This window comes from Epinephelus lanceolatus, chromosome 24 (genome assembly GCF_041903045.1).
Source record: "Epinephelus lanceolatus isolate andai-2023 chromosome 24, ASM4190304v1, whole genome shotgun sequence".
In the NCBI taxonomy this organism is placed as follows: Eukaryota; Metazoa; Chordata; class Actinopteri; order Perciformes; family Serranidae; genus Epinephelus; species Epinephelus lanceolatus.
The window spans coordinates 7,602,996-7,630,277 of NC_135757.1; the positions used below are offsets into that span (position 1 = coordinate 7,602,996).

The 27,282-nt window shown below is 42.7% G+C and overlaps 1 protein-coding gene across 7 annotated transcripts in view; it reads right to left on the reverse strand.

The window, feature by feature from the left end:
- Positions 1–27,282, reverse strand: part of mcf2la (mcf.2 cell line derived transforming sequence-like a) — a 69,552-nt gene that overhangs the window by 30,637 nt on the left and 11,633 nt on the right. The window contains exon 1 of one of the 7 annotated variants that reach the window (XM_078165551.1): positions 17,792–18,057. The exons of 5 other annotated variants lie outside the window; for them this stretch is intronic. In XM_078165551.1, the coding sequence (XP_078021677.1) occupies positions 17,792–17,900 (109 nt within the window). In that variant the 5' untranslated portion in view covers positions 17,901–18,057. Of the gene's footprint in view, positions 1–17,791; positions 18,058–27,282 lie in introns of those variants that run through there. One more of the 7 variants, XM_078165547.1, reaches the window with a different exon arrangement.

Sequence of the window (27,282 nt, forward strand, 5' to 3'; positions counted from 1 at the left end):
GCCATGTTAGCGTGTGCAAAGGAGCATCGCTGTGGAGTGCATGTGTGTGTTTGGGAGTATAGACAAAGGCTGGCACTGAGAGCGGTGTGAAGGGAGTGTGGCAAGGTTTCCAAGCAGTATGGTGGGGCTGGCAGGGAGAGGCATTAATTACCATCTAAGTGCAAACCAAGCAAACTGTTCATATTTTCAACCCCCCCAACACCACCACCATTACAGGAGCAGCTCGGACTAATTATAAGTCTTGCTGAACCTTTATTGTGTGCAAAAGTATGTGCAGATTTTACTGTAGAGGGCTGTTTTCATAGACAAGACAACTTTTCTGAGGTGTAACTGCTCATCCTGATGCTTGCTGGTCATTTATTTCATTGATCTTCGAAAGCTGTAATCGGAGGACGCTGTCGTTTCCTGCAGCAGCACCATACGATGAAGACGCCCGACAGATTAACAGCTTAGATCCTCAATAATGCCGTATACAGTGTGTCAGCGAAGCATTGGCGAGACAGTGACTCACACCGCATACTGTAGTGTAGCTCTCATGTGTAGTCCCCAACATGTGTGAGAGTGTAGGCAGCTGTTTACAACCATTAAACACGCAACACATGGAGTTGTGGTCAGGAGGGAATCTGTTATACTGGAGGTGTACAGCCCCGACATTCACACGCACACACACAGTAATAATAATGCAAGCAAGTCACTGGGCCTGACTCCTGATATCAGGGGATTACATTAAGATGACAGAGCAGTGACTCAGGATGCATGGACACAAACACAGCACCAAATACCACACTGACGTATGACATACGCTTCTGTCATCTGATGAAGAATACAGAGCAAAAGAAAAGCTGCAGTGATGGGGAAGGTTGGAAAAAGGAAGGAAGGAAATGGGGAAGAAATGAGCGAGGTATTTAAAGACGGACTGAAATGATGAGGCATAAAGTACCAAAGTCAACACAATCTCACAACCAGTTCGTTAGATACGGCAGCTGGGTCAGTGGCCCTACGCTTCAAACTATAGCCCTTTTTAGACAGGAGTTGTGCAAATTTGCAGGAAAGACCAATCAGTCTTTTTTCAGCATTGGCAGTATAAAAACAAAATCAGGGAGTGCAGCAAAATACCACCTGCCTACTTTTGTTTATAAAGAATGTGCCTTTTTCGGGGCAATGGGGGGCATGAGCAAGTAACAAAACGTGTAGCTCAGCGTGTGACGTAAACAGTGACGTGGGAGGGAAGCCGTGGCTGGTCAGTCCTTCAGCGATTCTCTCATAAGTCGGCCCGTTCTTCACCGTCCCCGTCATCTGATGGTTAATGGCCTCTTTGTTTGCGAGGACAAGGAGGGCGCGCAATTCCTTGTCTCCCCAGTTGCTCATCTTTACAGTGTCTGTCAGGTTTGTGTTTCCCTCTTGCTACTAGCTGCTCGCTAATTCCTGCTATCAGCTGTGGCGTCATCAACAGCTCCTCCCACAAGTCTTCAACAGCCCCTCCTGTTGCGGAAGGCCGCCTCGGTCTGTTTAAACTAAAAAGGTTCCACCAATATGTCTACCCTACGAGGCGGAAAATTGGGCACCTCGGATCAACTCGCCAATCCGGCTCTGTGTGTATAAACGCTCGCAGCTTGCCGGCAAAACGGCCCAACATTCGCGGAAAATCTGGCAGTGTAAAAGGGGCTACTGACGCTTTAGGTACCCTTCTAGCAACAGTTTTGGATGTGTCGGTTTCAGCTTGTTATATGCTACCGTGTCTTTTCAAAATAAATTTCTGTCTTCACAGAAAATGTAAGATAAAGTCAAGATCTTGGGTTAAACAGTGGTGAAAGTCCTGTGTTTGTTTGACCAATCCATCCACCCCAACCTCCTCCCCTCGCTCTTTGTACTATGTCAGTTGCTCTGAGCGTCTAATAATGACGTGGATGGGTCTACATTGACGTTTAATCAATCATTTATGTGTCATGAAATCGTACAAGGTAAAATTCCAGTTGCATCCAATCCAGTTCCTTCAGTCTCTCTTCTGACATCGTAGGCTGCTGCTTTATAATCGTCCATGTTCCCAGACTGGCTGCAGGGTGTGTTGTTTACAGCGTCCAGGGTGGTTTTAGCAATCCATGGTTTCTGGTTGTGGGGTAATTTAACTGTACTTTTCTGGTACAGTTGCTTCTGTGGGTTTGCAAATTAAACCCATCACAGACATCAATTCATTGGTGACGTCAATGGTGGTGTTCTGGAACGTGCTCTAGGCTCTGCTTAGCTCCATCTCTCACATCACAGGGGACATGCGTCATAGTTCGTTTACATACCTTGGATGCTCCCCGCGGACACAAAGCCTAGTGCGTCTCATACGGATGCTAAAGGGTGCCTTGAGTTTGTCGGTATCAGACACTGACGAACTGACTTGGGAATGAGAATGGGTTAGAAAAGTGGAAAAGAAGAAGGGAACGTTCTAAAGAAGGGTTCAAAAGAGGATATCCAGGTTGCCACATAGTCTTAAATATCAAATTCAAGGACTTTCCAGGTCCAGTCTCCTCAAATTGAAGGACATAACACGGCATGGATTAAGACACGGATCAACATCAATTACAACAGCTAAACAAAGCCTATTCAATCATGTTGTCAAAATAACTTGACCTTTATCTACTTTCAAAAAATTCCAAAGCCTTGATTTTTTCCTAAAATTCACAACCCTCCAAGGTTACCAAGGACCCATGGGAACTCTGGGGTATGTACGTGATTTGAAGCAGGATCCAGTTCAGAGAGATGGTTAACTTGGCACTAATGCAGGTCCACTTTAATAGACGTTACCAGACCACAGAGCTTCCAGCGAAGTTGACCAGCCTGTAATTTAACCCAAAACAACAACTCCGCCATAATTACTGTATTTTCAACAACAGCAGAGACCAGAACGGAGGAAGAGACGGGAGAGGGTGTGCTGTGGAAATGCGAACAGCTCTCTAAAACAGTCGATAAAGCTCCAAAGAGTCACAGTTCTGTTGTAGCAATGCTCAGATGTTCAGACTGTGTGTGAGCAAATGTGCCGTCAGATGTCAGGGTGTGTGTTTCAGCGTGCTGTCGGGCCAGCTGTCAGTTCAGTGTGTCAAGCAGTAAGCTCGGGTTAAGACCCAAAGTCTGGAGCACAGCCAGACGTGAAGCTCTCTCTGACGCTACTGTATCTGTGAGTGTGTCTTTGACCTCAGAGACTGAAACCAAGTAGTCATCGCCAGAAGGCAGGCCTCTGTATCAGTTTGTAATCACCATATACAAACTCTTAAAACACTCTCTCACGATGTTAAAATACAAGCGATTAGATTAACAGCCCTGAGCAATTGCAGGTGGGAACACACAGCTGATTGAAGTTTGTTAATTAGACCTTTTCCCACTTTTCCGTCTCTTTATTCTCCTTCAGCTGCTTCTTCTTACAAAGTTAAACCAGCAATTAGTGATGTCCACTGTGTACTGGATCAGCCTGGTGAACGTGCAACTGCTCATGAACCACTAACTTTTCCCACTTGCCCATTTGTTGTTATCACAGGGTACCGTGAGTGAATGAGAAGCAACTACATCAGCTTCTGTCATGGGCATTCTTCGACTTTGGTGTGTTCATGGGCTCTCAGTGATCTGCAAATATGGATGCCACAAAGTAGATGTGTAAGAGTGTTTAAACAACATGTTGATAATGAACAGCAAAGGCAACGGATCAGGTGGGCCACGAAATGATCGGGAACAGATTATTCCGACACCACGTGAATGCAGCACAAGGCTGTGGAGGTCAGAGTCCTGTACCACGCCACGGGTAACCGACAGGTAACTCGCAAAAAATGTACATAAATTCTTTTATTTTGAAAGTCAATGACACAAGTCGAACCTTTGACCTGTTGTCACATTCGTCACCGTCGTTGAGGACTCCAGCGATGAATCTTGGCCGCCCGAGGATGAGGTGGCAGCCTACATCGAGTTCAAGACACCCAAGGAGGATCCTTTTGAGTTGGTGGAAGGAGCATGCTAAAATGTTTTCAAGAACGAAGAACCCAGCTGTATGTTAGTGACTGTACCCAGCAAGCAATAGTCGTGATTTAAATGTATTGGCTATATTTAGCTCCGATTTAGTCTAGCTACATGTAGCCCAAATCAAGCCGATTTAATTTTGAAATTGATTAAATGTAATTTTCGCCATTGCAGATGGCATGTGGTATGATATTCAATCACGTATGGAGAGTCAACAGTAATTAAAATATGATTATCTCCATTTTTTGGACATGGTCTCTACGTAGCCGTATAATTGATGACGTCTACACTTTGGCTATGGTTAGACGTCTACCAAATTTTCACTGACCCAAATTCAGCCGTGATTTAGCCTAGACGTCAGGTCTTCATGTAGACGGCTATTAGACGTTTTTTAAACCAAAAAATGCTTGCTGTATTTTTGTCTATGAAATGCTGTAGCGCATTTCAGATTGATCATTAGCGCAGTTAGCTTGCTCATTTTATTATGTAAATGCCACGGTTTCACTGAACGTCCCCTTGAACCTCGTTCAATCTCTCAAACTTTGTAAAAAAGGAAGAAATAGTCAAATATTTGTCACGTAGTTACGTCTCAATATTACAAAAAAAACAACAGCTGTCTTTTGCTTTTTACTGTAAAAATCCAATGATTCCACTTAAGGCATCTTGTCGGAAATGTATACATTTTTGGAAAAACTGCTTCTTCTTCCAGTTGAAACAAAGCATGCATGCCTGTAGGGGTGAATGGTGCCCACATATCAGACATTCAGGCGTCGGGCTGCTTTTCACCAGTGCTGAAACTCCAAAACTCCCATCTTTGTCCTCTGCCAAGTGAATGAAATCAAACTATAGCCGTTAGGCTGCAAGTGAACCCCTTTACCCACCAAACAACACACACACACACACACACACACACACACTCTCACTGGAAGTGGGGCAACGCAGCCAAACACAAATAGTGATTATGGGGGGCCTAGAAAGAATGTCCCTCCGCCTCCTTGTACCCTTCCCCCAAGCCCTGACACCCCTTCACTATTTCATTCATCCTTTTTTACAGGGGCTTAGCTGAGGGGCAAACTGATACATAACCCAACGATCTGCCCATAAAAACTAAATATAACACCACTCAGCTCTATTTTATCTGGGTCACCTCAGCATTTCTATTCAGCAGTTAAATTTACTTTGGATATACCAGATAATGCAATAACATGTCATAACTTAAAAATGAGAAACTCAAGTGTCTCCAGCTGAATGCCTGTTTGTGTGTCTGTATGTGTGAGAGAGGATTTAGAGAGGTGAAAAGATAATGAAGAGGAAGAGGAGGAGGAGGAGGGGAAGAGGGAGAATGAGGCAGTCGGAAAAAGAAAGCAGCGCAGAGGTGCTCTCGTCTCAATGGGATGAAATGGAGGACAGGGTTTCTTTACACATGCCTACATATTTAATGTGTTGGCCTGGTGCTAGCTGACACTGTGGATGTGTTTTCTCTGTGGTCGGGGGTCAACAGCAGTATAACTCTTTACTGTAAAGTACACACCAGCAGAACCTACATTCTTTTTAACCATTTCTTCCCCATTTTCATTCACTGTTTCAAGAACTGCCATCATCTGTGTTGTTTTGGAGCTGCAATTAATAGATTTGTTAATATTTACAGGTACCAGCCTTTCATAAGAAAACGTTTGATGCTTTTCTCTGCCTTTTATGTATAAAAGGAACAGCCAGCAGAATGGGATCACATTACCAGTGTAACGTTTTGATGACGTGTTATGCATGCGACCCAATTCAGGGGATTTAGAAAGGAGCTGATAGCAGTTAGCAGCTAACTCCAAGAAGAGCAGCAGCCGCGGATGAAAATTAATGACGTCCAGGAGCTCCTTAACCTCCGAGCAGGGCACAAGATCAACCGCCATGATAATACCATTATTACTGTCAATAAAGCACTGCTGACACATATGTTATAAGTGACACTAGGGGCAGATGCTGTTGTGTTACATGTCCCACCTCTTTTGATGGCGCGCCATCATGACGTCGTTGTTTGGCTCTGTGTATATATGCAAAGCTGGTATAAAGTAATTTAGGCATTCAGTAAATTATTTACCAGTTATTTTGAGACTTTACAATGCAACATCCAAAAAAAAGATCATAAAACGTACTTCTCATGTCTGAGTATTTTTAAGATTTTTTAAAGATTGATTTAAAACATTTAAGTACCAATTATGCCATGGATATGTTACCTAACCAACGTTGTTACCACGGTAGCAACTTGTCAACAGATAGCACCCACCTGTCACTCAGTGGCCACATCCTTAAATATGCAAAATATTAATCTTTAATAACATTTTAAGGAGGTATATAAAAATTCCTTTGTACAGACTTTGCCAGCCAAGTCGCTTACTATCGCCGGCTTTTTCCACTTTAGCCTTCGCTAACTTAAATGGGGTTAAACGATTCAACTGTGTGGCTCTTCTAGACTTTTAAAATGTGTTCAGACCAAAATGGATGAAATCTCGACAGTGAAATAAGTCATTTTGTCAGGGATATGACGCTTAAATAAATCTATCTACTCATTTATAGACGTCTATTTCTAGAGGTAAGTCTCCTTCACAATGTAATTCATAGAAAAGAAAAAAAAACCAACACACTTTGGTTAGGTCAGCACACACAGGTGAAAGAGAAGCAACAGCCCTATTAAGTTCCATAAAGATACAGGCCATCACACACACACACACACACACACACACACACACACAAAGCCCTGTCTGTGACTGTCTCAATCACAACACCCCCTGCTCTTCCTTTGTTCTGCAGTCATGTTCCTACAGGTTCTCACTGCTAAACACACATTGTCAGTTCAAAGATGGCAGCCAGCTGTTACTCTGCTGCCTGATGGCTGCCAGCGCTTGTGTGCTGGTCAAAGTTCAAAGCCACAGGAAGCTGGAGAGCTGTCTGATGTTCACTCAGACACACATGAATACACATGCAGGACCCTGGCTGAGGACTATGCGAACAAAAACAAGCATGACATGGTTGAAGTCACACAACAAACAGACGTATACACACAATGCAGTGGTTCAGGAAATGGACATCTCTCATCAGGGTCAGCGTATAAGGCATCATATTACCTGAAGCTTTCTCCATTTAAAATGTGTGCGGTGAGATTGCAGTGACAAAAATCTAACTGATGGAGCACTTACTGATGACAAGACACAGTGCTACTTTTTGGTGAGTACGATGATCTTTAGACGTCATTTGAACTGCGCACACTTAAACTGGAATAATCGCTTGCAGTTGTAGATATAAAATGTCATCACTTTGTCATTGTTTCCTTTCAGACATTTGTATGAAATTCTGTCATAAGTAGCGCATTAATTTTTTAGTTATAGCCACAAACATGTTTTGTAAGGTCACAGTGACCTTGACCTTTGACCACCAAATTCTAATCAGTTCATTGTTGAATCAAAGTCAATGTTTGTGCTAAATTTGAGGAAATTGCCTCAAGGGCTTCTTGAGATATTGCATTCACAAGAATGAGACAGATGCAAGGTCACAATGATCTTGACCTTTGACCGACAAATTCTAATCAGTTCGTTGTTGAATCCAAGTTGACGTTCGTGCTAAATTTGAGGATATTGCCTCAAGGCCTTCTTGGGGTTTTGCATTCACGAGAATGAGACAGATGCAAGGTCACAATGATCTTGACCTTTGACCGACTAATTCAAATCAGTTTTTGTTGAGTCCAAGTGAGTCAAATGAGACACTGCATTCATGAGGTCACAGCAACTTTGACCTTTAACCAGTGACCACCAAATCCTAATCAGTTCATCCTTCACTCAATGTAGACGTTTGTGCCAAATTTAAAGAAAAATCACTGAAAGTGTTCTTGAGATATCTTGAATGAAAGCGACGCAAGGTCACATTGACTTTGACCTTTGACTTTTTTTTTTTTTCAAAGATATCTTTTGGGCCTTTTTGCCTTTCTTTGATAGGACAGGAATCGAATCTGTGGCCGCTGCGGCAAGGACACAGCCTTTGCACATGGGGTGCCTGCTCAACCAGATGAGCTAGTGGACGAGTCCAGGAGGATGTTTGTGCCAAACTTGAGGAAATTCCCTCAATGCATTCTTGAGAAATTCATGAGTTAACGTGAGTGCCACAGGAGTGTATTAAGATCTGGAGTATTTCCTTCGAGCTTACATATTGATCCTGCTTCATGATAAAAAAAGTAGAGAAGTGAGACTTTCACATGACAGATGTCCAGCACTGTGGCGTCACTGAGACCTTCAGCCCTCCATCTGCTGCTCTGGTATGCACCACATGGACAGGACTGACTTGGAAGGCAGACGTGAGGGCACTACGTTGGAGAGCTGAGGTTTTCCTGAGGGTGTGGCAGCGGGGTTAAAAGCTGCTGGTATCAAATGCCAGCAGAGAGATGGTCAGCTGCGTTGTGTGTATTTGCATGAAGCAAGGATTTGCAAGCCGCTCTGCACAGCTGCACGTGTGTGCGTTTGTGTGTGTACATGCACGTGCGCGTCTGTGAGGAAATCTGAGCTCTATTATCTGGCATTATAGTCAGGGTTTACCAAAGGCCCATCTGTCACTGCTGTGTGGGGTATCTGTCACACACACACACACAGGACAGGGGAATACATATACCCCATGCCAAACAACAACTGGGTCACAGGACCAACAGTGACTCGGAATGAGTGTGTGTCTGTGTACCCAAACCCAAAGCCTGAATTAGTGTGGATCAGGAGAAACAGCAGCCAGACTAACATTATGATATTACTGATGGTCACCTGAGTTCAATCCTGATTATGTGGGGTCTTCAGGGGACACCCAGGGGTCACTGAGGCATTTCAAAAATCTATGTCGACTTTCTGCAACAGTTTTCTTGGCTGGGTCCTATTATTTTCATGCTGCAGTGCTTTATCATACATGTATGTCTCGTTGAGGCCAAGAAGCTGAAAGTGATGTGCTCCTTCTCCCTCCAGCAACAGTTACTAATCCAGAACAATGGCTTCAGGCCTGACTCTGTCGCTGGCAGTGAGCCCTGATTTACTGAATGGACAGTGGCATCATCATCTCAGCAAAACAACACACTACTGTCCTCCTGTCTGCAGTCTGTGCTGCCGTCACAACACACACAGACACACAATCGCTCAGAGGCTGAGTTCCCATCTGAGTAAATACTAACTCAGATTCTGTTATCTGGGAAGGCAAAGAATTGGGTCTCTCAGAGAACATATGGCTGAGTACATAAATTGTGTTAAGAAAATACAAAAAAGTTGATACTGATCCCTGTTGTCCTGTAAATTGATGAGGCATCTACTGTAAATGCTCCTCTAAAGCTTCATAAACATAAGAAAGCACCAGGTAACTTTTGTTTTGACAAAATTAAAGACATTTCCACCAAAAATTGATGCCGAAAAATTCACAAGAATGAAGGAAATTCAGTGTTTCCTGGGGCAGAACCCCAAATACGCCCTTGATTCTTAGTGCCAACAATGACTTTCAGGAACTTTTCAGTGGTGTCATAGTAAAGATGAAGAGGAGCTGAAAGCAATAGACCAACATTTTGGTTAAATACCACTTATATTTGTCTGTGAAGCTACAACCAGCAGCCAGCTAGCTCAGCTTGGCAGACCAGAAGCAAGAGGAAACGGCTACAAAGGGTAATATATACAACATATAATAACTAGCAGCACCTCTAAAGCTCACTAATTAACACATTATATGTTTAACCCTTTGAAACCTGGAGCAACATAACTTTTCTTGTGTTGATTTCAGACACCTTTTGCAAGTATTTAAACTATTGAACTTTACGCAGATTGGTGCATTTTCTTTCAGAAACTTGGGGAAAAAGTGCATTAAAGTGCTAAATATATATATATATATATGTGTATATATATATATATATATATATATATATATATATATATATATATATATATATATACACACATATATATACATATATAAATAGATTTAGCAAAGTATTTTAAAAAACTAGGGAAAAAAGAAAAAGCTAGAAAAAATACAATTAAAAATCAATTATTAAAATTTAATATTATGTTACAGAATTATTTTAATTTTTAAGCACACTTTCCAGGCATTTTTTTTAAACTTTCGTTTCTCTTCTTTTTTTGTGCTAATTTTCTTGTTCTTTTCTTTTCTTTAAAGGGCCAGTGTGTAATACTTGGCATGGTTTATTGTCAAATCTGAATCTGAATATTCTACCCATTAATATGTTTATACAAGTGTATAATCACTATAAAATAAAATTCGTTTGGTTTTCGTAGCCTTATAATTATGCTTTTATATATATATATATATATATATCAAGGGCCTTGCTTTAGAGTGGTCGCCATTTTGCGCCACCATGTATGTACGGCAGCCCGAGCGGACAATCCAGCCAGCCAGAGAACGCGTTTCGCGTGTATAAATAAACCAACAAAGACAGTGGGAGGAAGGAAGAAGGAGGAAGAAACAGCAGAGAGTGTTAGTAGTTCGTCGATAGAGAGTAGTGAAAAGTTTTTTTAGTTATAAAGTTTGCGAATGGACCACACTTACCACGCAACAGGAGAGAATGAACCCGAACCGCCATCTGCGAGGAAAAGAAGACGCAACTTCACTCCTTGTGATGCACTCTCTGCGGCGCTTTTCCTCCTGGTGATATATCTCCCAACGATGGCAGCAGTAGCACCAAATCCCATTCTGTGCATTCAGGGGAGGGGGTACCCGCTAGGTAGTGTAAACGAGTATGTGTGTATGGAGTGTGTGTGTTACGCCAGAAGAGTCAGAGTTTAGGACGGAGTCTTTTACCCCCTGGAGTGTTACCGGAGTTTTTGGAGTGCTCAAATAAACCTGCCTTTTTCCCGAACACTACTCTGGTCTCCTGCTCGTGAGGGATTCATTACAATATCGCAACATGGTTTAGATTTCTAAATAAATATTCACCTCGTCGCTAGATAGACCTACTCCTGAAAAACTTGTGTCTGCGCAAGGCTTTTTGTCCCTACGAGGCCACCGTCATTTACCCGACGGGAGGGGTGAGCGAGTGAGCCCTGCAATCTAGAATTTGACCACTGATGTCACTGTTTTCAACGGTTTTCAACCCATTTTACACACTGGCCCTTTAACCAATTATTGCTCTTTTTTGGGGGGTAATTTCTTTTTCATTGCTCACTGCCTTCTTCCTATGTTTTTAAAAGAAGTCAAACCACTTTGCTCAGGCTTCAAAGGGTAAAAATGACAAATTCTTACCTGTGGGTCAGACTATTTTTTGGTTAGGAGTAGTTTCCACTGGATTTCAGAAGGTCAGACTTGCTCTAAGTTATCTTTAAAATGTGCAAATAATCCTTTCTGCAAGGAGAAGGTCACCAAGTTCCATGTTAAAGTGGCACCAAGCCTCCCCACCTGCCCAGCCCGGCTGACGAAATAATTGACCTTGGACATTTCTGCAAACACGTATACATTTGTACATTTCATGCGTATCATTTCAACTTTTTTAAAGTGTAGGGAATGGTGGATGATATGACCCTGGCGAGACACCTGCCAAGCTGCAGACCACTGTTCAAGACCAACAAACAACAAAACCGGTTGTTTTTTAACAAGTCATTGCTGCGTTTCCAGCATTTTTTTAGCCAGCTAACATGAGTGCTTCCTGGCAACCTGTTGCTGTTTTTCCACTGAGAATAGAGTCACGAAAAGCAAGTTTTTTTTACCAAGACATTGCTGCATTTCCTGCCAGTATAGTGCTGTGTTTCAGCGAGGACAGTACCCCCCAGACATGATCCTTTCATAACCATGACTAAGTGGTTTTGGAGCCTGAACCGAACCACAGCGTTGTTAAAACCAAGTTTCAATGTTTCCGCTACATAATATCGTACAAATGTAATGAATCTGTGGTTTGCAGAAATGTACAATGCCAACGTCTTTCTGCCAGTTGGGTTGAGTGCATGCAACAGATGTAGTCTCAGGAAAATTTATGAATCAAGTACCTCCTAAACACTGTGAGTTAGTGAGGCATCTGTGGTGCAACTCACTAAAACTACAAAGCATGTACTCGCAATCTTGCGGGTTTAAATCCAGGTCCTCCTCCCTTCCTCTCTCTCCACCATTAGAGTAAAAAAACAGACTGTAAAAGCTCAGCTCAGAGTAAAACCAGCGGATATAAACAGCATCAGCCTTTTTTTAGCTGTCTCTGGCCATAGCTACCAGTCATTACACTACACAGAACAAAGAAAAACATGAAAACTGAGGAAGACAGAGAGGGGGAAGGAGAAGGAGACTGACAGAGAGAATAAGAGGAGGGCAGCGAATAAGTAAAGAATCCAGGAGGTCTGTGTTTTTACTTGTCCTAAAAGAAACTTGCAGCTGTAGGAAAAACCTGACACTACTCTTTTACACAATGACATCATGCACTGGAAGCAAGACTTATCTTCTATAATAGCCTTTTAAGGTCACCGAGGGTGTGCTGGATTCACTTCAGGATGTTTTGAGGGTAGTAGGATTTATCACAAAATGCTTTTGACAAAACCACCTCAGTATTCATGGAGCACAGTGAACTGGTCTGATCTTACAGCACAGAAATGTGATCCCAATCAGTTGGCATTGAAGTGTATCTGTGCTGACGTAGAGTAGGTCATGATCAAAGGTCAACAATCCTCAACAGAAAGTGATCTGTCTCTTCAAAGCTTACATGTAGGGCAGGATGAAAAGAAGATCACTGCTCCAGGGTATGACCCAACACTTTAAAGGGTTCATTTTAGTTCATTTCAACATATTAAAAAGACTACCCTCTAACATCTAAGAAGACAACAAGAGTTTTCAGTCACACAATCCTCAGTCGATTGCAAAGACTGGAGATCTCACTGTTTGCAAGACTACAACTGGTTTCCTTTTACGATTTTTTTCCCATCCTGCTTGGGGTGGAAAATATTATGCAAAAGCCCCTTTAAGAAATATGACATATTAACAATTCCTTACATGCCAAAGTATGTCCGCCTCCGCTACGATAAGTGGCGATATGCCCCCTACAGCTTGTTAGTATTCGACCTTTTCTGAATGACCTATTTCATCACAGACCAAAGCATCGACGAACGACTTAGCTTAGACCATGCTGGACAATATTACAGCTATGCATTTCGTCTGTCAAAAAAGTCATGGCTCTGGATGTAGATTTCGCCATGTTGTTACCGACTTCTTCTTCTTCTGTCAAACCCTGGGGCGGACACTGTGGAGCATGCGCAGAATGCGCGGGTCGGGTCTGATTGACTGTATACATGCAGGAGTAATTCAACTCACACCTGAGCAAGCATCAGAAGGGAATCGATTTATTGACCAAAGTACGTCCAACTCCGCTACGAGTATTGGACTTTTTCTGGTTGATCTATTTCGCCACAGACCAAACCATCAACGAACGACTTAGCTTAGACCATGATGGACGACTTTATAGCCCTGTACATTTCGTCTGTCCAAAAATGCACGGCTCTGGATGTATATTTCACCATGTTGTTATTGGCTTCTTCTTCCGTTACGCATTTAATGCTATTCAACTTTAAGGTCAGAGCTCGGGGTAGAAACTGTGGAGTACGCGCAGAATGCATCGGTGAGTTCGGGTCCAATTGACTGTATACATGCAGGAGTAATTCGACTCACAATCGCATTGTCTAGGTGCATTAGTCCGACTTTGAGAAATTCAATTGAGTACAATTTCAGTCGGACTAACATGTTTACATGTATTTCAAAAGCCCGGTTTTAGTCGGACTGACCCAAAGAACCAACTTCCTCGAATGTCATGAGAACGTACGCCTGTGGCGCCTCCTCAGAGTCTCCTCCAGGTTTAGGGTATACCTGGTTTGCTGCTTCCTGTTTGGTGCTGAAGAGAGAGCTGCTATTTAATAATTTGTTGACAATTTTCACGTCACTAAACTTCTCTATTTGCATGAGCCAAGATGAAAAACTTGCGGTGATATTTAGGGGTGGGGAAAACAATCGATACCTCAAACAATCAAGATCACAGGAGTGCGCACCAACTGAGGTAACTTGAGAATTGCTTGAAAGGTTGTTCGTCTCTCGCAAATCCGCTAACTTTCGAAAAGCACAAAATGGACTCCAAGCTCCAGCGAGAAGTCAATGGAGCTACATGGAGCTGTGTATTAGTCAGATAAATAAGATGCCTCTTGAAAAATCGATCTGTTTGATTTGTTGTACCATCATCCTATCCCCCCTCAGGGATCATTAAAGATTCATCACGTCCACTTAATCTATTGAGTTATGTTGTTGTGTTGATACACTGCTGCTTGATCCTATAAAAACAGATCAATTTAAAGCAACATAAATGCTTCCTGTTCTTCTGGGACACACACACACACACGCTCATCCACATCCCAGGTTGCATTATAGGAGCTTAGCTGAGACTTGTTAACTTGTAATCTTGATTTGGCAAAAAGCAGCGATAGGATAGGCTGATACCTTGGAACGAAGTGTGTGTGAGCAGGCTGCACAGGCTCATAAGATAACCTCAGACCATCTGTCAGTAGAGCAAACACTCTCTTTGCACAGCAACACAAAACAAAACACACCTGAATAAGCCTGCAGAGGGCCAAAAAAAGCACGACGAGATCTCTGTGGATTATTATCAACACCGTGTTTGCCATCATTGCACATCAGAGTGGCTGAAAACTGAATAAACAGGATGGAGTCAATGAACACACACGACCCAGAGTGGAAATAAGTGGGAGGAGATGTTGACTTTTAAACTCTGTAAAGGGTTTTGTCCCGGCTCTGCCTCCAACTGACAGGAGGAAACACACTGCGTTATTGGGACCAATGTGATTAGCATGCTGTCAGCGTGCTCTGCTGTGTACTGTACCGAGGAGGATGGACGAACATCACGTTAACATACAACTCTACACACAGTCAGAGCCTCAGGAGCACTACGCTGTAGATTGGCTTATGTAAGCGTCTGATGGATAGTAATGCCTTCAGCAGGAGAGGCATGTTTGGGAAGTGAGACGAAATCAATGTGGATAACAAAGTCAGGTCATTCATTTAGCTCCGTCATACTTACAGCCATTTATAACCTGCTTTTAAGGTCCATTTATAAACTGCTTGTGACAAGAGATTTGTGGTGATGACTTCAGTGTTTGCGCGCTACAACGTGTGGTTTTGTCTCTCTGTCCAACACTTAGACCAGTACATCTTTACAACTAAAAGCTGAAAAGAAGATGACGCATTGTTTAAGGTCCCTTGAATACTGCGACCAAAATATGTACCATGAGGAACATTTTACAGTTGAAACACAGACTCACTGCTCTCTGTGGAAGGCTCCATCATAAAGGGTCAAGTAAGTGAGAATATAAACAGTATGATAACACAATATATTATCCAGCAAGTTGAACCTTACTCGACTGAAATGGATGAAACAGTGGCTGAGAACTAGCCGATGGCACCTCCATGTGTGAAGCTTAACACCTTCACACAAGTAGACCTTTAGTTTTACACGCAAATGTGCGGAAAGAAATCAATCTTTATAGTTAGCTTTTCACATTGTGTCGAGAGTGTAAGATTTAGGGGGATTTAGTGGCATCTAGAAGTGAGGATTGCAAATATTGAGCAGCTGAAACTTGTCTTGCTTAGGATTCCTTCAGTGTTCATTAGGCATGTACGATAAACATCTGCACGTCATAGGTATCAGCCGATATCTATCTATCAGAATCGGTCAACATGCTTTTTCTTATTTTGCACAATGAATGAATATTACATACTTTGAAAAGTATTGTATTTCATGTCTCCATCTCCATCTCCACTACAGAAGAGACTTGATGATCACTAAAATTAGGTGTGGGAAAAAGTTGATATATTGATATCGTTACTGGTTGTTGTTCAAGTGAGTTGTTACTAGGGCATTAACAACTTTGATTTTTTCAGGTCGACTTATCTGTCAATAAAGTCGAAGTTGAGTCGACAAGTCATTTGATGATGTCATCACATTGACACGGCGGAGGAAAGTGAAGTATCTCCACACATGTGATGTGTGTCTGTCAAGGCCCGAACATACTCGGGCGGAATGTATGCGGAACGGACTCTGCGGAGGTCTGCGCGGACTCAAAGCTGACGTCTGCAAGCCCTGTGCGCGCAAAGCTCAGATTTTACGACCACGCGGACTCCACTCCGCGCACCAGTGACTGCTCGGCATGTATTTTTCACATTGCGGGGATTTTTCACGGACATTTTTACAGGAAACTACAACGTGGAAGTGCGCTCAACTATGAAAGCCCGAATGACTGCGGACATTCCTCGTGGAGTCTGCTCTGCTTATAGTATGCCAATCAGAGGCAGCGATTGTATTCCGTACACAAGCACAGAGAGAGAGAGGGGGAAAAAACACACGACTTGTCAACTCCTCCCGGGGGGGGGGTCGACGTGTGCCACTGACGTCGACAAATCAACTTTTCTGTTAATGCCCTAGTTGTTTCATTTACATATCGGCATTTCGGCATAAAAGAAAATCCACAGAGGTTTCATCTGCTCCAAAACAAACACACCAGGTGAATAAAGCTGGTAAAAACACTGGTGCTATTTGGTCCGCTTTAAACGAACCCTGGTCCGCTTCCACCGATAGTTGAAAACTGTGGGTCTTGGTTTACTTGCAAGTGAACCCTGGTCCGCTTCCACCGATAGTTGAAAACTGTGGGTCTCGGTTCACTTTCAAGTGAACCCTGGTGCGGTTTGCTTACAGTAAATGAAAACAGACTATCCAGCGAACCAAAGAGAGGAAGTGAACCAAAGAGAGGAAGTGACATAGAGCGTAGTGAATTTTGGGTAGGAAAAAAAACAGCAGGAATCGGGGGTAAAAAAAGAAAAAGTTGAAAAATGTCTCGTGGGCAGATGTGGAGTAGTGAGGAGGTGCAGGAGCTTATTGATATATGGTCAGAGAAGTATGTATCACAGTTGCTTGTGGCCATCCACAATGGATTTCCATTTTCGGTGATGTTGTCCAGGCGGTGTGGTCCGCTCTAAAAAGTGCAGTGTGAAAGTGAACCGAACCAAATGAAGGTGTGAAATTTTTCGGCATTCCCCGCCCACTTGAACCAAGTCCCCCGGACTATCCTGGTGTGAATGCGCCCTAAGATCCAGACATTGGGTAGGTTTTTACCAGGAGCTGAATTCTCTGCAGAGGTCTCTTTCCCTTGCTTTTATTGCAGAGAGGCTGCGAACTTCGGTGCCCAACGTGAAAATGCAAACGTCCCATCTAGAGCCAGTGTTTTGTTTGTCCGTTCTGGGCTACTGTTGAAACATGGTGGTCTAACATAGTGATCTCCATAGACACAGACCCGCTCCCTATGTAGATATAAACGGCTAGCTTTAAGGAAACGGAAACACCAGGATTTTTATTGTCAGGTGATTATACAACAAAGAAAACATACTTAATATATTCCAATACATGTCTAACGATATATCCCCCTGAATCCTGCACACTGGACCTTTAATGTCGCTGCAGTGTTATTTTCTGAGCAATTTTTGAGCCACTACTTAAAGGGATTTAAGTAAAAAATATAAATAAATGAACAAATAAATAAATAAACAGAGTTAATTCTGTTCTTCACCTTCAGACAAACATGAAACACTGGCTCTGTTTTAACACCTGGTCAACTTCTGATGCCACAGACACATAACAGCTGGACAAGAATGCACAAAACACACACACACTACACAAGAGAGCACCTGCAGAATTCACAGACTTCTGTATCTACATTTAAAACTCATGCAAACACAGTCAGTCACTCGGACACTCTACCTGTCATCATCTTCAGCTGCAGCCACAGCCTGGTGATATCGTGGCAGAGTTGAGACACTCGGTTCAGAGCCATTGTTTTGCCGGTACATGTATGCACCCTGATACACATGTACACACACACACTCACACACACTGTTAAAACACATTCACACAAAGCCGCTATATTCTGTCAGAGCACGTCATGGTGGAAGTTCAGGCAGTCCATTCCGCCGTAGCCGAGAACTTCAGCCGCTTACTGAGCTGTCACTGCACAGCGCAGCCCACACACACACACACACACACACTCGCACACACCAACACACACACCTCCCCCCTCCCCATCTGTACCAGCCAGTGAGGCGGAGTTTCACATGGTCCTCCCCCAGTTTCACATGTCACACTGTTTTCACTGACAGATAGAAGGAAACTGGATGTGACAGAATGTGGAAGTGTCTAAAAACTGAACAATAAACTGGAGACGGTGTTTTCTGAGGAGATGCAGTGTGAATGCTGGATGTTGAATAGCCATAAGGTGAATAAGGTGAAGTCATAGGAATAGTTGTAGAAGTGGAAATAGGTTGAGGTAGTATGAATGCCATTGGAAAGTTGTTTATACCCATAATGTATGAAAGATGTAGAAGATTTTAAAGTAAAATCCAACACAAACTGAACTGCTGGTTTTAAAGCTACAGTTGGTAACTTTCAGTCCACTAGATGGTGCTGATGTTACTGTTCCTGGTGAGGTCAGCAGAGGTCTCAGTCAGCTGCATTTGGCAGGAAGTTCATCGAAACAAAGATGGAGACACCGAAGAAAGAAATCAGAAATTCGCTGACGGCGCTTATTTTGGATTTTTTTTAACACGGAAGGAAAGAAGGATTTGGATATGACATGCAATTTGGAAGCAGTGTCATATGAGAATAAAATATTAAACACTGGGATTACTTCAAACATGAGGGCTCACCTCACACTCTAGAGATAGTGTTTGCCACTGATGCTCGAGCTAACGCTAAACCCGCTCCACCGAAAAATAAGCCAACACTGGACACAATTAGCTCAGCAAAACTACCATCCTTCCTGTTGTTACGGCTGTGTGTGTGCTCTCTGCTGCTGTCCCTTCTCCCTTTCTTGCAGACCTGCCCAGGTGTGCTGCATTAGTTAACGAGGTGCAGTGCACCTGGCATGGAGGAGGTGGTAAGGAGAGAGGCTCTGGTGTGGGGACTGCTGGTCCTGCTGCCTCTCACAGTGGGATATGTGTTGTCTGTGTTGCTTGTTTTACTTGTAATAAATCCCATGGATTTCAGTGTTTTAAAGGTGTTTATGTGGTTATTTTGGGTCAGTGGGTGCGGTTACATGATGGCTTCTCATTCAGAATTAAATAAATCTGAATGAAATCATTGGGAATTAAAGTTTTTCCAGGTAGTCTACATGGAAAATATTCATTCTGAATGAGGGTTTACATGGGAGATCAGTTTAATCGCCTTTATTCGGATCCACGCAAAGTTTGGGGCAGGGAAGGTTTCTGATTGGATAGGGGGCGGGGCCGATGTTACATGTTTATGTTTACCGGAAGAAAACACTGTAGTCCTCGCTCCGGATAACAAGATGCTTGACGACACCGTTCTTAGTGCCTTTTTTGGGCTTGTTTTGCTTATATTCTTGAAGCAGCAGTACGACAACAACCTTGTTCTGCTAATGCTTCGTCTGTTGAGGAAGAGAAGGGAGGTAGAAGGTCGAAGAAGGGAGACAGAAGACCATGCTGTGGCGAATGGAAACCGGTTAGTGCAACGAGTTGGGCGTGCGCTATATACGTCATCGCGCCAGAAGGGCAAGGAAACGAGCATGCGCAGAAAGACCGTAATGAACTTAAAGAGGAATGAGTGTATACAAGTGCGAGAAATTCTTTCATTCGGAACTAGAAACGGAATATTCCAGCCCCTTACATCGGATTGAATTTTCAATCGCATTGGCCGTTTTCATTCTGAATTAGGTGTTTACAAGATCACTTTTAATAGGAATGAACTTTCACTCCAAATGAAAAGAGAATTAAACTGTCCATGTAAACACACTCAGTGTTGGAGTTTGGTTCGCCCCATAGGGCCACCTAAGGGTGGGGCGCAACAAATGGGGGCTCATCTAGGATGAGAACATCCATGAGCCTTTTTGTGTGGAGGTCATCTCTTTTGTTATATTATGTGTGGTTGTTGCTCTGTGTTTAGTTGTTTAGTTTTGAGCACCCTGACTAGGTAGTCACCGGGCAGGTAAGATCTTGCCACTTTGTTATTTTGCTTTTTTTTTTTTTTTTGGTGGTAATTAGTGATGTCCAAATGAAGCTGCATGAAGCACCAGTTGTATTTCCTGAACCAACTAGATGGCGCTCTTGGTGTAATGAAAAAGGCTCAAGGGATGGCAATGCAGTTTGGTTTCAACCCTTTGTTGAACAAAGAGTGCCAGAGTGGACCCAAAAAATAAAGACAATGGTTCATGAAGCTTCATTTGGCCATTGCTAGTTGAAACCAAACTGCACTGCCATCCCTTGGGCCTTTTTCATTACACCAAGAGCGCCATCTAGTGGGTTCAGCAAATACAACTGGTGCTTCATGAAGCTTCATTTGGCCATCACTAGTGGTAATCCTGAAGAATATTTGCTGTAGAAGAACAGACGACAGAATGAGATAGTTAGAATCGACAGCAACTGCTATTACATAATAATATTCATAGTTCATTCATCATATGATTACATTTAGTTGATAAATTAGATCAGTGCAGTATGAAATATGGTCTGAATGAGCTGAGACCAAAGGATCTCTTCGCCGATACTAATCCATTTAGTCTGTTTACATTGTTATGGCGGATCTCTCTCTCTCTCTGTCTCACTTAATTTGTATTTCATGTTTTGGCACATTATGACTGTGCTTAAAATGTGCTACACAGGATAAAATTGTCATGAGAATATACAAGCAAATATGCCCAAGTTTGCACAGCTTTATCATCACTTTCTGTCAGTTAAATTCCCAGATTCCCACCAACACTTGAACGCACCAAGCTGGCACAGTAGTTAGTCTAATGTTAAGTAAACATGATTGTGTGTGTAGCTGCTGTGCACAACTCAAACAGACTCATGATGATGCCAGAGGGAACAGAGGCTTCCTTCTCTCTGCTTTTCTCACACTCTCTCACAGACACTAAACACACACACACACACACACAGACACACACACAATACCAGCGAAGACAGCAGGGGGACCCAGTGCGCCACACACACACACACACACACACACACACACACAGAAGCAGTGAGAAGTCGGACTAGTGGAAATGTGAATAGACCCCTCGGGAGCTCGATTCATAAGAGGCTGCCCTGCTGAGGAAAACATGCAGTTCTAAAGTGTCATTGTGTTGCTTCTGTTTATCCGACAGCTTGTTTGCCCTCCTTCACATCAACAATAAATACAGTAACTCCTCACATTGTTTTTTTTGGAGGCTGTCAGTCCTGCTTTTAAGCCCATAATGACACAAAGGAATTGTATCCTCTCGTCCTGCCCAAAACTTGGTCAGTATATTTCTGAAAATGGGTATTTATCTTTGTGTTTGCGCCTATCATTTATACGTAACCGGCGTTGTTATCGACAAAAACGCAGATTTTCAACAACGGCTTCCAAAGTGAAAGTTTTTAAAAATATCCATTCCTATGGAGACGTGAAAACAGGATAGACGGAGAATTTGGAAAACCATGACGTTGCCTATTAGGCGCCCGGGAACCACAACAACAATGGCGGATACATACCGGGTTATTTACGTTTTGTTAGCACTTTTGGGACTACTTATGAGCTTACAAATGAACTTAGCACTGCTGCATCAACATCACGGCTACATCGGCGCACAAAGACGTTTGCTGTGCCCAATATTAGTAAGTGCATAGCAGCTAACTATGCTACACAAGGTTAAAATTTTTTCATTGTCTGTATCGCTAGCGCCAAGAGGAAGACAAATCACTGTGCATGCACAGAACTTCTTCTTCTACGGTGTTTGACATATGGCGTATCGCCACCTACTGGCCTGGCATGCTAACTGCAGCAAAAAGCTGTCGTTTTTGCGTTTTCGTGTAAACAGGGATATCGTTTTCACAACTGATCCTGTAAACCCAGAATTTATTTTATACGGGATAAATAAGGGATAAATAAGTTTTTGTTTGTATCCATATCCATGTAAACAAGGCCTAAAAGAACCTCTAAGGAGTCGGGAATTCAGTTCATTAGGTATAATTAGGTTAATAATTTTAAGCCTGTTTTTCGCTTTTGAAAATTATCAGTAGCATTATCACAGTTAACCATAGCTCTAAATGCACCATGCTAACCAAGCTAGCAGCTAACGTTAAAGTTATCTCATCTTCCTGTCAAAATATGGGCACATTTGGCTTCAAAGTCCAAGATGGCAATAGCCAGAATGTCAAACGTAAGGCCTCAAAACTGGAGTCCACAACCTACATCCATCATTTTATACAGTCTACGGAAGGATCCAGCCTTTTTGGAGGTTGTCCCATAGGATAAAGTGCTGTCATGATATTGGAATTTCTAACCTCAGTCGGTGGCTAGCAGCTAACAGTGCTAACTCCATCAACAGTGCTAAACACCAGCAACAGTTAGGGTTGCCACCTTGGATTTGTGAAAAAAAGGGACAGTCGACCAAATGTTTGAGGCGGAGGGCTCGGCCATTATTACCAGTTCAGACTGACCAATGAACATGAAATTCGGACATAGGAGACCAGATTTGCCATCATTCCATGTCCTTCTATGTGCCTGTATTTTATATTAATTTTTATATCAATGAAAAAAACAAATCCGTGTTACTAAATTCTTACATTTTTTCATGTATCTCAGCATAGCAAGTTGGAAGAAGACATATTCTGCCATATATGAAGAGGGGAGACTCTCTGGAATCCCATAAGAACTATGATGCTGGGACATTCTGTCACTTCACAGCTGTCCAAAACATGTGGTTTGTGCCAGGCGGACATAATTGCCAGTATTTTTTCATTATTGCAAGAAATTCCATTGACTCATTCACAAGTCAAAAATGTGTTTTATTTGAAAGAAACATGCAATATTTACATCTAAGATCATAGAAAAATAGTCAACCAAGTGCAATGATGTCCTCCAAGATAATATTTGCCACTTTATTTGCAGTAAACAAAAATTTGGGCACTGGGGGGGGGGGGGGGGGGGGGGTGGGGGGCACGTGTCCCCCTCAATGTATATGGTGACTACGGCCCTGTCATGTATGCCTAATTAGACTGCAGTTGTCTGGGTGCACAAAGGTGAAGTGGCTGGTCTTGTCATACAAAGTTTGATGGAGTGTCAACTGAACAATATGGAGATATTTGCATCTTGAAAGCTGGACTACAAATGTGGATAGACAGGGAGAAACACACGCAAGCCTAAGACGTGGTAAGATACGATATTCCTCACTATATGAAGTGACTGATAACAAGATCTGTATAATGGGTTGTAAAGAAATTCGTCAGGTTTTTATTTTGTAGACAATTAATCTGTATTTATAGCATGATGGGATGACAGCACAATGATGTGTGTGGTATCATTGGAAAGCTCTGCTCCTGTGCTTTCATGTGGTATGCGTGGCATTTCTGTGCAACCCTGCATTCACGAGTAATCCATCCAAGAGTAATGTGTGTGCAAAGCTGTATGAAAGCTCTGTTATACATCATTTTAGTGTAATTTTATCATTTTTTTTTGCTGTGAAAACATTCGGAAAGCTACGATTTCGCTGTTTCACGTGATATGCGTGGCTTCTCGCTATGACGCACGGTTGCAGAGAAAAACCATAGAGAAGAACAGGTGTGAATTTGGACGCACATGCGTCGTTCTGGATGGACTCCTTGGCCTGCTGCTGCTGCATTTTCCCCAAAAAACGGGACAAATTGTGTCCCGGAAGAGATTTTTTTTTTTTCCCGGGACAGCTGATGAAAAAAGAGAACAATTCTGGGAAACGGGTGGCAACTCTAGCAACAGTGCTACTATCAGTGTTACTGTGGGAGACCGGAGGGTGGGCGCTATGCTTCCATGACAACACCATTCAACATTGCTCCGTAACTATGCTACGAGCACGACGCAAAGGAGCAGCGACGAGCTAGCCAGTGGGATACACACATGCATTACCACAACAAACCACAGAGAAGCTCTGATTACAGCACACAGAGGTAGCATGACACAGCAAATAATGGTTGCTGCCATATTAATGCTCTGAATGTTGTAATCACAACCTTTAGGTACTTCCTCCTTATGAAAGAACAATACAAAATTGCTGAGTAGCCCTTTAAGAACACTTCCATAAACCTCTTGTCTTCCTTGTCTTGTCTTCCTCTTTGGTGTCACTCTGTTTTAAAAGAAAATAGACAGATTTGAGTCTATAAAGCCCATCCATCCATTTAAGATAAAGTCTATCCTGACTGTTAGAAATGCTTTCATCACCAGAAGTCAACATTTATGTAAATATGGACTAAAATATGCTGACGTCATGGAGTTACAAAGGCAGAAACGATAGACGGACCGAGATTAGCGCGAGGAGATGGAAAACAATGAGTGTGTGAGATTAAGAGTTAGATTACGGCTGAATCTCTCAGTCTAGTCTGAGATAAGATTATCAATAAATGAAGGGATAAACAGAGTCGGAGCCAACAGGATTTAAAAAGACCTGAATATAAGAATAGAGGTCAGTCGGAGTGGTGTCACAAAGCCGTGTCAAAATGCATGACTCTGTGTGTGTGTGTGTTTACCAACTGTCAGATTTAGGTGATAGAGCACGTTGGCTGTGGGACAGGAAAAGGCAGAGGGTTTTAATGGCTCATTTCCTGTCCCTGTGGATTTATCGTCCAGTAGCTCCAACAGCAGCCGGTTTCACCCAGGGGTGGCTGATTTACAGTTCCACTCTTAACAGTCACGTGTATTGGGTATTAGGTAAGTTTCACACTTGCGACGAACTGTTTTTGATCCTTCCTGATGTTGAATGTCTGAACAGTTGACAGTGAGAGATAAATGCCAATCTGTGAATCCATTTCCCAGTTATTTATGCGCTACTTTCCCCACTGATGACCTCATCTGGCTTCATTTCGAACTCAGTGAAGACATAAGAGGAAACACAGGTGTGTGTATCAGTTACTACGACACGTGCAAAGCCTCTCAAATCAACTTTGAGTTAAAAATACTGAATGATGTGTGGCTGTGCATCTGTGGGATGCAGAGCAGACACTAAGGTGTGTGTACACGGGATGTAAACAAGACCTGTGTGTGTGTGTGTATGAGGGATGTGGTGCAGACGACAGCTAGAATAACCCCCAGCTGCATTATTTATTTGAGACTTTCCCCCCCGCGCGTCTTTGTCGGCGAAGACGAAACACTATTGACTCCTTCCTCCGCTGGATCAAACACTATTGGCCAGCTGGAGCATAAACAGGAAGACATCAATTGAGAGGTGACTCACAGGCCGGGACGAGCAGCAGAGGGTATGTAGGAGGACAAAACAGTGTGAACAAGTGCAGCTGGAATCAAGGTAGTGACCATGTATCAGTCAGAACCATAGACTGTATAACATAATGGACGCAGCCACCATTGGTTTATGGTCTTGAGTTTGGCATTTGAGCTGTTGCTGTCTTGGATTTTTGGAGCCAGAAGTGACCATATTTGAACGAGACAGTGGAGATGACATCTTGACAAAGTGGTGTGCATACGACCTACTACCCAAGATTTCAGAGGCAGCTTGCAGCGGTTAGCAGCTAACTCATAGAAGTAGATGTCCGCAAATTGGGAAAACAATGAGGTCCGTGAGCTCCTTACCCTTCAAGAGATCACGAGATCAGCTGCCATATAACAGGGACGGTAAATGACTGTTACTGCCATGTTTTGCCATTGTTTTTGTTGTTGTTTATAAAGTGCTGCCAACACGTATGTTGTTTGTCACACTGGAGGACAATCGTGTTGTGTTACATGTCGCGCTCGTCACATCTCTTTGGCATGCTGTCGAAAATCGCTCACTGGAGTAGCATGATACTGGCATTGTTTATTTCTATGTAAAAATGCAAAGGAGGCATAAAGTAGGGACTTCTTCTCTGTGTAAAAAGGGCTTGCAATCATGCAAATTTTTACTGGCAAAAGACTGGCTTGAAACTATTTAAACAAAATCTACTTAAGGGAAAAACTGAACATGACTCCTGAGATGGTCTTTTAGTACAACCAAGGTGAGCCAGACATTAAAATTAACTTTAATTACAACTTACAATTAACAGCTACAGTTACGCCAACATTCTTTGAATCTGGGGTTACACAACGGTTACATTACCTAACTAGTGTCGACGCTGTGGTAGTAACTTGTCAACAGAAGGCACCCACCTGTCACTCAAAGCCGCCACACTCTTAATTATGCCTAACTTCAAGCCTTAACAGAATGTCAATCGGTGAGTGATAAGATAATATTAGATAACAAAAAATACAAAGCAATATATAAGTATGTAAAATAAGTGAACTGTACATGTCAAAGAGCAGTTAGCGCTCCATCTCTGCTGTGAATGATTCATTTAAAAACTTTATCTAAATCACGTAATTTTAAAAATCTCACTATTTGGCAGTGGACACATTGGAAAGTGTAAATTATGAGGTTTCTGTCAATATTTTTCACGCTTGTATAATAAAAACTCATGGAGACATTAATCTAAATACATGACATATTAATCTAAATCCTGCCGAGCTCTGCTGGCGCAGGTTTCACTGAGGAGGCCCCGCCTTCACTTCCAGCAAATCGTGTGCAAAGCATTGTGGGGATTTTATACCCGCGGAGGATCCACACATGCATCCTTGGAATTTCTCTGAAAGAAGGACTCCAAAGGATCCTTGACATTGGAAGTCCTTCGGCGGGGGTCTATGACGTAGCATCCTTCAAATTCATCCGTTTGAGGATCCTTCCTTGACTTTGAGAAACACCCAGTGACTGAACAGTGGTTACATAACACTCTAGAGGAGCTACAGCTAATCGTGAGCATGCGTGCACGCACACACGCCTCATAGGTGTACTCTGGTATTTAGACAAACAGCATTACACCCCGGCCCAGAGGTTGCTGCTTGGTAGTCACCACCAATTCTGGCTGTCTGGTTTGGAAAAGGGAACTCAAAAATATCCACAAACAATACAGTCAATCAAGCGATGATCACATTTAAACTCGTGCTTTATACGTGACAGATCTGTCACAAGTTTTATTGTTGTATAAGACACAATCCTCAACCAGTGTCGAAAGTCATTGATAGTCAGTTATTACTGTTCTAATAAAACCCACTAAAACAAAGACAATACTGCTGGGATGCTCTGATGACATCACACACCTGCACTCAAACAGTAGATTAATGTGCGTCTATGTTGTGCAACAATGAAGGCCCAAATCCAGCTCACAACCCTCTAATAAATCCCTGATCAGGATCAGGACGATGAATATGAAGCGTGTGCGGACGGG